We start from the raw sequence: 14871 nt of genomic DNA, 5'->3' as shown, positions 1-14871 counted from the left end.
ACTTAAATCCACTTTCTTATCTTTTCAGTTTTGGTTATATTCAAGAAAAATAGCTTTCATATCAATTCAACTTGTCAAGAAACCCACTCAAATCCTGTAAACAACTTCAGCTCACAATGTTACATAATCTCTTAACTTAGTGTATAAAATGTGCGTTTTGGAAAGAAGTTAAGCAGCAAGACCTCAAAGATGGCAATCTCTGGCATACCTGTCAGTGAGCATCAAAATAGGAGCATAGGACAGAGAAATGTACAACTGGGAAGGCAATGCTCACGGGAAGGTTTGCTAGTGAGGTGGAGGGTTTAATCGGGTGATTGGGAACAGGAAGGTAGTCATGAGAGGGAGAAAAGAAATACGTGAAAGGTATCAGAATATTTTTTATTAGTTTACTGACTTTTGGGATACGAGCACCAACAGCAGGGCCAGCATTTATTAAGGTGGTGGTGGTGGTGACCTGGAGCCCAGTAAAGGTACTTTCACAGAGTTGTTGAGAAGAACTGATATCTAGGAATGAAGGGCCAGCAATTGCAGAATTTAATAAAACTGTAGATGCTAGAAATCTGAGCTTGTTGCCACAGGTGGCTGTGGATGCCAAGTCATTGGGTATATTTATGACAGAGGTTGATAGATTCTTAATTAGTCAGTTCATGAAGGGATATGTAGAAAAGGCAGAAGATTGGGGCTGAGAGGGAAAATAGATCAGCCAGGAAGAAATGGCTGAGCAGGCTCAATAAGCCAAATAGCCTAATTCTGCTCCTATATCTTATGGTCCTATGTCGTATCATTAACAAAAGTGAATATGGAACATTTGGGAAGAAAAAGAGAAGAGACAGAAGTAGAGGATGAGAAAAGACTGGTTCAAAGACATGAACTGAAGAGGCATTGTGAAATAAGATATGTGACTGATCAGGCCCAAAAAGTTTCTTGAGAAGGCAGAAGGAATGGTTGAGTTAGTTACTTAGTACCTTACATTAGTCTCCACCAAGGGAGTCGATGCTGCCAGTGTCTAAGAAACAAAATGTGATTGAGATTCTAGATGGGTGAAGCATTGTTCAAGTTTATATTCAAATCTACTGTCATCTGACTTTACATAAACAACCAAACAAAACAAAGTTCCTCTGGACCATGGTGTACCCACAAAACATGTATCACACACAGCATATAAAACAAAATATTACCACAAATAAGTTAATAAAATATAATTCAAAGTGTATGGAGTGCACAGCACAGGTAAATAGTAACCAGTTCGCCGTTCTAGTGACAAGACCTCAGTGGTAGCAGGGTATTCATTAATTTCACAGCCTGAGAAAAGAAGCTATTACCCAGTCTGGCAGTCCTAGTTCTGATGTTTCTATACTGACTTCCAGATGCTAATGGGTCAAGGAGATTGTGGAATGGCTGATAGGAATCCTCAACAATGTTCCAGGCCCTTTGTGTACAATGCTTCAAGTAAACACCACAAATGAAGGGTAGGGAAACCCCAGTGATTCTCTCAGCAGTTTTTACTATCCTCTGCAGCTTGCATACCACACAATGATGTAGCCAAAAAGGGCACTCTCGACAGTACTCCTGTAAAAAGTTGTTGGAATGGGGACCGGCAGGCTTGTATGCCTCAATCTCCTCAGAAACTGCTCTCAGACTCTGCTGTGCCCTCTTGACTAGCGAGATGTTTTGGGCCCAAGTTGGATCATCAGTTATGTGCACATGAAAGAACTTAGTGCTCTTAACTCTCCACGTCAGAGCCATTGAGGTACAATGGAGAGTAGTTGGCCTGTGTCTTCCTGAAGTCCACAATCAACTGTTTTGTCTTGTCCACACTGAGACTCAGATTGTTATTCTCACGCCATTTGACGAGTCTCTCTAATTCCTCTCTGAATGCTGACTCACCATTATTGCTGATGAGGCCAACAACTGTAGTATCATCAACTAACTTGATGACGCGGTTTGAGCTAGATCTAGTAGTGCTGTCAATAGTCAGCCGCCCAGTGCTCAGCATCATGGAACTTAGATGTTGCTGCCAATTCAACTGACAGGGGCCTTTCCGTCAAGAAGTCCAAGATCCAGTTAGAGAGGGATGTTGAGTCCTAATGAGGATAGTTTACCACCAGCTTTTGAGGGATGATCGTGTTAAACACGGCGCTTAAGTTGATAAGCAGGTGGGACTGATGGAGTGGTGGGCTGAGACTACAGCATCATCAGTGCACCTGCTTGAGGTTCTGGTTTCAGATGATGCTTCTGAACACAGCTTACATAAAGAAAGAAATACAACTAAATACTTTATTAATAACCCTTTAGTGCAAAACTTCTGTAGCGAGCTGAGACGAGGCTGACTCGAGGGCTGATGCGTGCGGCTGCAATACAAAGTCAGAGCGGGGTGGAGGCATGTTTGAGAGGTGGTTGTACTGAGGCTGAGACATAGTCGAAACTACATGTTTGCAAAGCGGAGAAGAGTTGGAGTGGTGAAGTTCCGGAGGAGGCCCATCCACCTAAATGGAGAGTGGTGTCTGATCGACCCAGGTGCCTAGCCGATCAGGAAAGGTCAGGTATAGACCAGAACATGGTGGTGGGGTCCGGGTCCAGGTCCAGAGGCCATCGACGCAACAGGGCCTGGGCCCTAGTGCAGGGAATGACCATAATGTTTGCACAATTTAAATGCTGAGCTAGATGGACTGAAAAGGCAGGGTGCTGGGACCAGAAGTGAGGGTTGAGCCGGTTCACCATGCTGCTCCACGGCATTTGCTCTGCTCTCCGCAGCGCTGAGGCTGTGACACTGCTCCGGCTGCTCTGGGCTGTGAGCTCCGCAACAATTTGCTCTGCTGTGTGATGAACTGAGGCTGAGGATATGGGCCTGCTCCGGGCTTCATGATTACAGACTCAGTTTCGCTCTGAACGCTGTTGCTTGCTTTTATTGGTTGCACAGTGTTTTTTTTCCTCTCTCTGCTCATTGGGATGATTGTGGATTGACAGAGAAAGTCAGTGCGTAAAAAGGGCAAATTATATTTTTGATGAAGTAACAGAGAAAGTCTAGGAGAAAAAAACCGCAATTAATGCATTTTGTATACATAATTCAGACATAGTTTGATGAAGTGCCATGTAGTAAGCTTGTTATTATGAATGAAGATCATGGAATTAAAAAGGTTACAGCAAGCAGGAAAGTGGAAGAGTGAAAGCTTGTTTTTTCAGACAGGAGAGAAAATGTACATAGCAGCTGACGCAGTGGGACAGCAGACAGTGCTGCTTTCTCACAGCTGCATGGACCCAAGTTCCATCCTGAGTTAGGGTACAGTCAGTCACAGAGCACTACAACACATAAACAGCCCTTACGGCCCACCTCGCCCATGCTAAGCCATAGTTCTGCTTAGTCCCATTGATCTGCACCTGGATCACAGTCCTCCATACCCTTCCCATCCATGTACTTAATTAAACTTCTTTTGAAGGTTGCAATCGCTAAGTCTTTGCAGAGTCTGCAACTAAGTGTGCCTCCTCTGAGTGCCACAGCCTCCTCCCACATCCCACAACCATGTCAGTGGGTTAAAAGGTGAGGGACTTTGGTGCATGGCAGCAGAGTACTGGTGCACTCTTTGGAACTGAAGAGGAAGAGGAGAGATCTGATAGAACCCTTTAAGATTACATGACAACAGATATATATCGTGAAGGCACCCAGCGACTACAATTACCAAAACCCCAAGTAAACATGAACCTGCAGCATCTGTGGAGGGAAGCGGGCAGAGGATGTTTTAGGTCAAGACCCTTCACCCAGACTGAAAAAAATTGAAGGGAGATTGCCAATATATTGCCAGCTTCGCTGATAAAACAATGAAGTACCAGCAGGTATAAAAATGAAGGTGATTGGCTACAGAAACACTTGAGGAGAAACATTTTTATACAGTGAGCGTGGAATACAAAGCTGGAGGGAGTAGGGGATACCCATTTAATTGAGATGTGCAATGTGAAACTCGTGAAAGAAAATAAGAAGGGATGTTGGGAGGGGCTGAGGGAATGAACCAGTTGGACTGCTGTTGCATAGGATTGAAGGACTAAGTATCCTCGTTCTGTGCTGTTAACTTTCTACAATCCATATTGTCCTTTTACAACCAAATACTGGCTGGACAGCAAAGAGGCCTCTGCCTTTCCTTAAATTCTGGTAAAGTATAGCATGAAAACAGTCATTAAACATTCAATGGTCCAGCACAAGAAAAGCCTCTGGAGGACTAGGCTGGGAAATACTACAGCTGCAGTGTACAAGAGTTATGGATCTGAAATTGAAGCTCCATTTCCTACAGTTCTGAATCTAAATTATTTGCCAACAAATTCAATGACCCTCTTGTACAAGTCAAAGGTGGGAAGGATGAAGCATCTTCAGGCGGTGATGAATTATGTACAGGTATGCGTCGCTTAACGTCCACGATACATTCTGTGAAATTGGATGTTATGTGATTTGGACATTGTGCAAACACCATATTATATACTTAACAATTTCTCCATACCCGATATAGGTCCCTCTCGCATTTTTGTGAGCCTTGTAGTTTTCAGTGAAGCCAATCCTTTAACAGCATCAAGAATTTTTTGTTTTTCAAGATCATCGTGATTGTCGAGTGTGTCATGCCTAAATCCCGAGCAATAGCATTCACTGGTTTCCCACCTTCATATTGTTTAATAACCTTTTGCTTCACTTCCAAATCAATGCTTTTCCTTTGCCTCTTGCTGCTGCTACCACTAGGAGTGGTTTTGCTGCGTTTGGAAGCCATGATGCAATTTATGGTAATACTTTCAAAAGAAAATTAAACAGAGAGATAATGCTACTACACTCAAGAGACACGCGATACACGAGATTGGTTACATCCGCTATGTCATGTTCTCCGATAATATATGGACGTATATGTGATTGGACGTTGTCCGAATGGACGTTAAGCGGCGCACACCTGTACTTTGGAAGACACAGCAGTACGAATTGTTTACACTATAGTAATAACATTATAGACCTGCTGAAAACATAAAGAAGCACAAATAATGTGTTTAGTAGAAACTTTTAAATGTAATTAAAAACATAGATTTAAAAAGATAGGAACAATATAGATTACCGAAAATATAGCTATATACAATATCAAGAATGGTCAGGAAAAAAACAGATGCAGATAGAAATACAGAAACAACTAATTTTTGACATTTGGGGCTTGCACTGCCATTCAATACAATCACAGCTGATCTTGCATATTAATACCATACTCCCATTTACTTCCTATATATCTACTGTACCCAGAAATGGATCCATTTCTGTTCTTAAGAATGCTCAGCGACTTGGCCCACAACCCTCAGGGGTAGTGAGTTCCGCATCCACCAAAGTCCAGGAATCTCTACTCATTTCAGTCCAAAATCTCTTCCCCAAAATCTAGATACCATGACCGCACATTCTATACATCCGAAATCCTGTATTCAATTCCGTCTGCTAAGGCAGACAACATAGCATTTCTTAACTGGTTGCTGCACCTATTTTTTTGCTCTCAGTTCTTTATGTACAAGAATATATAAGTCTCTTTGCACATCATCGCTCTCCAATCTATGCCATTTAAATAATATTCTATCTTTCCATTTTTGTAATTGAAGTTAACAACTTCATATTTATTCATATCTGTCAGATCTTTCCACACTGCACTCCGTCATTTTAAGTTGCCTGAAAACCTCTTATGTTCCTCCTGTGTCCATAAATACCTCACAATTTTATGTTGTTTGCAACTTTAGAAGGACTGATCGATGTTACGGATAGCTTGAGAACCCAGTGCCAACCCACAGGGCATCAATATTAGTCACTGCCCACCACCGTAACAGTCATTTCTTTCTACATACTGTTTTCTACGTGTCAAATTTTCCATCCATTCCAATACATCATGCCAATACCATGTGCATTATGTATATTAAGTTTTAGATCTGATCTTAATATGAGCTTAATAAAAGTACATATAGTAAATATCTACTGGTTTTCCATCACATATTCCAGCAATTACATCATCATAAAACTACAGTAGTTCCTTAAGGTTGCTATAGCTGGAGGTGGTAATGGGGACAAGCTCCCACTACCTATTAAATGCTCCCAATGGCGTGCGCCTCAAGTAGCCTCTGACAACCAAGTCCTGCTCCTGGCCTTCCTGTGTGGCTTGGCTACTGAGCCCGGCTACCAACAGGAGAAGGGGCAAATGTGGGTTACCAGTGCCTTAAAACCAGTCGCTTTAAGCAGATGGGACTCGTCAGCCATGGTTGGCAGCTCGCCTAGAAGGAAAATTCCAATTTCAAACCTTCAGTGCATTGCGGCTATACTCACTTATGGGGAAGTTTCAGGAGTAAACCCCAGGGGAAAAATCCAGAGCTGGAACCCTAAGGCAGTCCTACATTGAGTTCAATGCAGACTGGCAACTCCTGCGATGCCAATGGTATAAAACTGTATCGGTCTCTGCCATTCCTTTGGGTTTATCAGATGTGTGGAGAGGGAGAGCTTGCTACATGGGCAACAGCTTGCTCTCCATATTGTACTGCCCAGGCCTGTGTATCTAGACAGCTCGGATGCAATATCCATGGTTAACTCTGACTGACAGAGGCCTCAGACTCAGAAAACTACAGTAAGGTTTGCAAACAAGTGAAAATCTGCAGATGCTGGAAATCCGAGCTACACACACAAAATGCTGGAGAAACTCAGCAGGCCAGACAGCATCTATGGAAAAAAGTACAGTTGATATTTTGGGCTGAAACCACTTTTTTTCCAGAAATTCACATACTTTAAGTGTCGTGTTACCTCATCATTTCTAATAACCTTCAGCATTTTCCCCACTTCTCAGGTTTGGCTGTCCATCTGTAATATTAGCACAGATTTTCTCTCTCCAGCAACAGTGGCATGATCAACCAGTCATTTTCAGAATTTTCTTTGTGTGTTTGGGTCTGAGTAACAGCCGAAACCTGTATCAAAGTTTTTACACATCCCTTTTTTTTATTTTTCTTTCTAACTGCCCTCATTAATCAAACAAACAGATGATCCAGCGAACAGTGAAATCACAGACAAAATGCTGGGGGACTAATGAAAGGTCTTGACCTGAAACGTCAACTGCTCATTTCTCCCCATAGATGATGTGCAATGCTCTGGATTTCCAGCATTTGCAAAATCTCAGTTTCACAACAGTGACGTCACTTCTGCAGCCCTTATTGGAGATATCCCCTTCATCCTGTTCATACAACTCCTGACCCCAACTTCTTTGCAATTTAGAGCCAATTTATTTCCTCACTTTCCAAATTCTGAGGAAATGTTTCCCACTTGAAATGTTCACTTTGTTCTTTTTCGAAAAGATGCTGTTCGATATGCTGAGAGCTTTCATCATTTTCTGTTTGTGTATCTAATCTTGGGCTAACTTGTCTGCACTTCCCGGTTTTCATTCTCCATCCTACTCCACGTCCTTTGCCATGTTTCAAAATGCATAAATTATTCCACAATTCCAAAAATTGATCTTCAATCCTTCCAGCAATTCCATAACCACCTTCAGACAGAGTCATTATGCAAAGATTTTTACTCCCTCACACTGTGGGATGGATGCAAGATTTAAATAAATTCTAAATTCTAAAATGCCAATTATCAGGCACTGGGGATTTAATCAACTTACAGTTCCACTTATTTCTCCAGCTCAACTTTCTTAATAATACTAATTAACTTCAGTCTGTCACCTTTCTTAAATTTTGGATCCTTACCTTTTCCATTGTTGCATATTCTGTCAGTTCTTATAAAGACCTTACTCAGTGGCCTATTCGTTAATGCACGCTTTGAAGCATCAAACACTACAGCAAGGGAGAGAGCCAGTCCCTTCTTACCATCTGAGCAGCTGGCTCCAATCATTGATTCAGAGCAAACACGGAGGACCCTTGCCAGGGTTAACCCACAAAAAGCGGGAGGTCCCGACAACATCCCTGGACGTGTGCTCAAGGAATGTGCTGATGTATTAGCAGATGTCCTGACAGACATTTTCAACATCTCCTTTAGGCAAGCCATTGTCCCCAGATGCTTCAAAACCTCCACAATCATCCCTGTAGCAAAGAAATCAGTTGTAGCCTGTCTGAATGATTACCGTCCCATCGCCCTGACCCCCATAGTGATGAAATGTTTTGAACGGCTTGTCAAGCCTCATATCACAGCCAGCCTCCCCTCATCGCTGGATCCTCTACAGTTTGCTTATCGTCCAAATCGCTCTACGGAGGAAGCAATATCCACCACACTGCACACAGTTCTCTCTCACTTGGACAACAAAGACACTTATGCCAGAATCCTGTACATTGATTTCAGTTCAGCATTCAATACCATCATCCCGCAGACTAGTGGAGAAACTGTCACTGCTTGGCCTTAACACTGCCATGTGTCGCTGGTTTCTGGATTTCTTGACAGAGAGACCACAGTCAGTCCGTGTTGGCAGGAACATCTCTGACTCCATCACACTGAGCACTGGATCCCCACAAGGCTGTGTGCTTAGCCCATTGCTATTTACACTGCTAACACATGACTGTGCAGCCAGATTCAAGGAGAACCTGATCATTAAATTTGCTGATGATACCACAGTGGTGGGGCTCATCAGCAAAAATGATGAAACAATGTGCAGGGAGGAGGTCAAACACCTAGAGAGCTGGTGCAGTGACAACAACTTGATGCTTAATGTCACCAAAACCAAGGAGATGATCATCGATTTCAGACGGTCTCAGCCTGAGCACACACCCCTCAGCATCAGCGGCTCCACAGTGGAGAGTGGAAAACATCAAGTTCCTTGGGGTGCAGATCTCGGACAATCTCACCTAGCCCAGGAACCACTGGGATTGTGAAACGAGCCCAGCAGAGATTGCACTTTCTGAGGAAGCTTAAACAAGCATCACTCCCCACTAACATCTTAACTACATTCTACAGAGGAGTGGTTGAGAGTGTGCTGACCTTTTGCATCACAACCTGGTACTCCAGCTGCAGTATTGCCAACAAAAAAGCCTTGCAGAGGGTGGTTAGGGGAGCAGAGAAGGTTATTGGGGTCTCCCTACCTTCTGTCCAAGACCTCTTTCAGAGTCGATGCCTCCAGAAGACACGGTACATCATTAAAGACCCCTCACACCCTCTCCATGAACTGTTTGTTCTTCTGCCATCAGGTAAATGTTACAGGAGCATCAAAACTAAAACCACAAGGCTACTAAACAGCTTCCTCCCACAGGCAGTCAGACTGCTAAATAGCTGCTCTACCTGACTCTGCTTTGGACACTTTTAACTTGCACTGGACACTTATAACTTGTTTTTAACTGACATGTGGCTGTTGTGTTTTACTGTTTATTGTTATGTTTATTATTTAGTGTTGCGTTTGTTATGTTATGATTGCACTGCTTCTGGGAAACGCTGTCTCATTCTGCCCTGCAGAGCTGATGTACGGTTACAATGACAATAAAATTTTTGAATCTTGAATTTTTTTTTTGAAATATCTAATCATCCAATCATGTGGCAGCAACGCAATGCATAAAAGCATGCAGACATGGTCAAAAGGTTCAGCTGCTGTTCAGACCAAATATCCGAATGGAAAAGAAATGTAATCTAAGTGACTTTGACCCTGGAATGATTGTTGGCATCAGATGGGGTTGTTTGAGCATCTCAGAAACTGCTGGTCTGGGATTTCATGCACAACAGTCTCTAGAGTTTACAGAGAACGTTGTGGAAAAAAAACATACAGTGAGCAGCAGTTCTGTGGGTGAAAGTACCTTCTCAATGAGAGGTCAGAGGAGAATGACCAGACTGGTTCAAGATGGCAGGAAGATGACAATAACTCAGATCACACACATCATGTCAAACCTTGAAGTGGATGGGCTGCAGCAGCAGAATACAACATAGTCTCAGTGGCCACTTTATTAGATACAGAGGGTATGTAATAATGTGGTCACTGGGTGTATTTTACAAAAGAAAACTTTTACAAAACCATGATATGAAAGCAAGCAGACTTACCCACTGGCCAAATTCAGGAGTTCCTGCTTTTCAGACACACTTGACTTTTCTTCTAATTCCCACAGCAGAACATTAACGAGGTGAGAATTCTTGATAATAATGGGCACTTCTTCAAACATATTCTCTGAAGTAATGAGGGCTTTCTTTATTCTGGTTGATAGAGACATATGAGAATTAATAAGTCTGGCAGTACTTCTGAATTTCTACATAAAGGGTGATTTGTCCTCAAATATCAACTGGAAAGAGCATCAAAATTACTTATTTTTATACAGTAAATGGGTCTAAAAAAATCACTTTATTACATAGATTTACAATGTGCATCACCTATTTTAAAGCCAACTCTTGATCTGGCTACATGCTTACCTCTATTTCAAAGTATTTCAGGATTTCAGATATGCATATATTAATTAGGAACACACAGAGGTCACTCAGGCCTTTGACTATTGAGCATTCAACAAAACCATAAGATATAGGAGCAGAATTAGGCCATTCAGCCCATGAAATCTGCTCCCACATTTATTCATGGCTGATCAATTTTCCCTCTCAACCCCATTCTCTTTCCTTCTCCCTATAAACTTGCAGGCCCTGACTAAACAAGAACCCACAATACAACCCACCTGAAGCAACAAATTCCACTGATTCACCACCCTCTGGCTAAATAAATTCCTCATCTCTGTTACAAGGGAATGTCCCTCTATTCTGAGTCTGTGCCCTCTGGTCCTAGACTCCCTCCACTATAAGATACATCCTCACCACATCCACTCTATAAAAGCCTTTCAATATTCAAAAGGTTTTAATGAAATCCCCATCATTCTTCTAAATTCGAGCAAGTACAAGCCCAGAGCCATCAAATGTTCCTCATCTGATAACCCTTTCCATCCAAGAATCATTTCTGTGAAGCTCCTCTGAACCCTCTCCAATGTTAGCACATCCTTTCTTTGATAAGGGGCCCAAAGCTGTGTCTTCTACCACCCATGCTAACCCTTCACCCTCAATAATCTCTTTAACCTCACTAGTGTCAGAAAGGAGGTACAGAGGCATCAGGACTAGGACTACCAGACTGAGTAACAGCTTCTTTCCCCCAGGGTGTAGGACCCTGTCACCACTGAGGTTTCATCACTTGGACAGTCTACCTGTGCTGCACACTTGACATGCATTTTGAAACACATTTTAATAACAGTCGTGGTAATATTATGTTTTATGTGCTGTGTATGAAAAAGTACTGTAGGTGCACCATGGTTCAGAGGAAAATCATCTCATTTGGTTGTATAGTCAGATAATGAACTCTGAAGGGACAGTTCTTGTTGTCACATTATAGGAAAGAAGTGGAGTCTGGTTTCCACTGATATCAGCCTTGTACAATGAGGTGGACTCCTGGCACCATAATCTACCACATTATGATCTTACACTTTATTGTTTATTGCATTACACTCTTTCAGTAGCTTTTAAACATTATTCTACACAGTTACCATTTTAACTTATTCTGGCCCAATGCACACTATTCAAGAGAAGTGTTTCATTATATCTTTGTATATGTGACAATTACAAAACAATATTTTAGAAAGGGCACAGAAAGGATTCAACAGAACCTCTTTTGGCGCTGGAAGCGTGGTGACACTTGCAGGTTCCCTGAGCATGATCCTCACTGATTTGTCTCAAGCGATGCATTTCACTGTAAGTTTCAATGTACACTTGATGAGTAAAGCTAATCTTTATCATGACCCAAAATTCTATCATCAGGGTCCCCTAACACCCAGGCCATGCTCTCTTCGCGCCACTGCCATCAAGAAGGTGGTACAGGACCCTCAGCACTCACACCTCCAGGTTCAGAAAGTTATTACCCCACAACAAACAGGCTCTTAAACCAGAGGGAATAACTTCACTTATCCCCCCAAACTATGGACTCACTTTCAAGGACTCTTCATTTCATGTTCTTTATACTTATTGCTTATTTAGTATTATTACTTTTCTCTTTTGTATGTGCACAATTTGTTGTTTTTTGCACACTGGCTGTTTGTCTGTCCTGTTGGGTGCTATTTTTTATTAATTCTATTGTGTTTCTATTGGGTAGATGGAGCTCGTCAGCCTGGGAAGGCAGTCCATCTAAGAGAGGGAAAACTCTGATTTCAAACCTCCGCTGCCTTGCAGCCATACCCAATCATGGGAAAGGCTTCGGGAGTAAACCCTGAGGACAAATCCGGAGCTGGAGTCCCTAAGGCAGTCCGACGTTGCCTTCAACCTCGCTCTGGCAACTCCTGCGACGACACTGGTGCCAAGCTGTATCGGCCCTTGCCCTTCCCTTGGACAACATCGGTGTTGTGGAGAGGGGAGACTTGCTGCATGAGCAACTGCCGGTCTTCCAAACAACCTTGCTCAGGCCTGCGCCCTGGAGAGGACACAAACCTTCCAGGCGCAGATCCATGGTCTCGTGAGACTAACAAATGCCATCACGTTGTGTTTCTTGGATTTACTGTGCATGCCCACAAGAAATCAAACCTCAGGGCTGTATATGGTGACAAAAATGTACTTTAATAATAACTGTTCTTTTGTTTTACTCTGTGTAACCTGGGATAGAGCTACCTGGATAACAAAAAAGATAGTGAAGGTGATGAAAGAAAAGATGCATGGCACACATGAGGTGCCCAATTCCAAAGAGCCAGGCTAAAAAAAATAAACAAAAGGGAAGTGAAGAAGAAAATAAAACAAATAGGAAACAGTATTTGAAGAGAAAAGCACTTAATATAAAAAAGAACTCAAATGGGTTTCACAGGCAAGTAAATTAATGCTTAGTGAGAAGGGATGTCTAACTTGGGATAAAGTTCAAAGTAAATATATTATCTAAATATATATATGTCACCATTGAGATCCATTTTCTTTCCGGCATTCACAGTAACACAAATACAACAGAATCAATGAAAAACTACACACAAGGACTGGCATAAAGCAAAAGGCAATGGTTCAAAAGTATCTTTCTTAAAGTGAAATTACAATCTGCAGAATGCAGCAATAGCAGTTCAGAAGTTTTGAGTTGCCCACAAAACACTTACATATATCGCCATCGCCGTCTTGAGATGACAGTAGCAGAAGGTATAGATGAAATACTACATCAATATTCTGTCTATGTTTCAGGGTACTGTCAAATCTCAGTAAGAATTAGTTTGATAGCAGATGGCCTATAAATTGCTGAGGAGATGGTACAAGCAAGGCTGGCATTACTTTATAAATAAATGACCTGATTTTTACAGGATGCACTCTGGGTTTGAGTGGAGAGATAGAAACACGTCTCTACCAAAGAACATGTAAAGCACTCCTTCCATCCACTTGCATTTGGGCAAGGTATAGCACCTACTTAGCTACCCCCTCCCCACCAAACAGGGTCACGTGAAGTCATGGAAGCAAGTGATGGATGGTCGTATGAGTAGCTGGTGCATATCACAAGTCCTGCTTTTGTGACCACTGGCACCAGGCAGACAATCTCTGAGGAGTATTGGTAATGGTTGGGGTCACCCATCTTGTAAAGACACTATCCAGTAGAAGGCAATGGCAAATAACTTCTGTAGAAAAACTTGCCAAGAACAATCGTGGTCGTAGGAAGACCAGACTCGCCTACATCACACTACGTGGCACATAATGAACAAACGACTCTGGGTTACTGGGGGGGGGAATATGTGCATCTATTTTTAACTGCACCAGGTGCCAGAGGAATGGAAAATGGCAAATGCAACACCTTTATTCAAAAGTGGAAGCAAAGGCATTGCCAGGCAACTATAGCTATAGGTATTTCTTTTAAAAAACACAAAAATCAAAGAAAACATTAAGAAAGTGGAAAAGACCAAATTAATAAAGAGTGAGCATAGATATGTTCATTTAAAATTGTGCTTAAGAAAGTAGATCGAATCCTTAATATGGTAATATAGGAGGCTGGTGTAAGAAGCCAACGAATGCAATGCAATGGATATTGTTAATATAGATTTTTTTAAATATTTGATAAAATCCAACACAAAAAGGGAAGTAATAGTGTGGGCAAAAACTATAAATAGAGATGCAGATTGTGTTAATGTGGTAACAAGGAAACACAGACAAATGATGTAGATGTAGAGACATGGAATGCAGCAGGACCACACCTAAGTTTCAGGAACCTCACTAATTATGTTATAGTGTGCACCCATTACTGTAATAGACATCTCGATAAAGTAGAAACATGAAATACACGGTGACCACACCCAAGTTTCAAGAACCTCATTATTTATGTTATAGCATGCACCCATTATTGTAATAGAAAATAAGATTAACTAGACTAATAGAATGAACACACAAGTTTCAGGAACTTCACTACTTAAGTTACAGCATGCAGCCAGTTGTAACACAAAATTGGATTAAGTAGAAACATAGAATGCTGTAGCGATGACATCCAAGTTTCAGGAACGTCACTAATTATGTTATAGAAATTAGGATTTGCTGTTAAAAATTAGTTGATAATCATTTGTTCCTCAGGACCTGATATGTTTGTTACTTTAGTCTTCTTGTAGCCATTATTCTGGTTCTTCATAATCTCAATAACTGGGAATGTAAAAGCTGTACCAAATTCATGCTCTGGTAGTTCAGCTTTGACTGGTCTCCTGGTGCAGACAAATTTTGAATAAATCGCCCATTATTTTCAATACCAACTCCATGTGGCCTTTCAGTCTGCTCCCACAATGAGCAATATTGATGCCTATGGATTTAAAGGGTCAGCAGCATCAAGGGTTGTAAGTTGGCTTAAAGAGCACAGAACCAGACTGAGTTGTCTCCAAGGTCAATGAGAGAACCAGTACACTTTCTTAAAATATATATGACTTAGACATGGGTTAACGTATGAGTAACGTTTGTTGGCTCTGAAC

The 14871-nt window shown here is 41.8% G+C and overlaps 1 protein-coding gene across 1 annotated transcript in view; it reads right to left on the bottom strand.

The window, feature by feature from the left end:
- eif3hb (eukaryotic translation initiation factor 3, subunit H, b) overlaps positions 1-14871 on the bottom strand; it is a 166158-nt gene that overhangs the window by 20518 nt on the left and 130769 nt on the right. Inside the window, exon 5 of the mRNA XM_073038438.1 lies at positions 9992-10141. Within this exon, the coding sequence (XP_072894539.1) occupies positions 9992-10141 (150 nt within the window). The remainder of the gene's footprint in view (positions 1-9991; positions 10142-14871) is intronic.

This window comes from Hemitrygon akajei, chromosome 1, assembly GCF_048418815.1.
Source record: "Hemitrygon akajei chromosome 1, sHemAka1.3, whole genome shotgun sequence".
In the NCBI taxonomy this organism is placed as follows: domain Eukaryota; kingdom Metazoa; phylum Chordata; class Chondrichthyes; order Myliobatiformes; family Dasyatidae; genus Hemitrygon; species Hemitrygon akajei.
The sequence above is the reverse complement of the archived record's forward strand: the minus strand, read 5'-3'. Positions and strand labels throughout refer to the sequence as shown.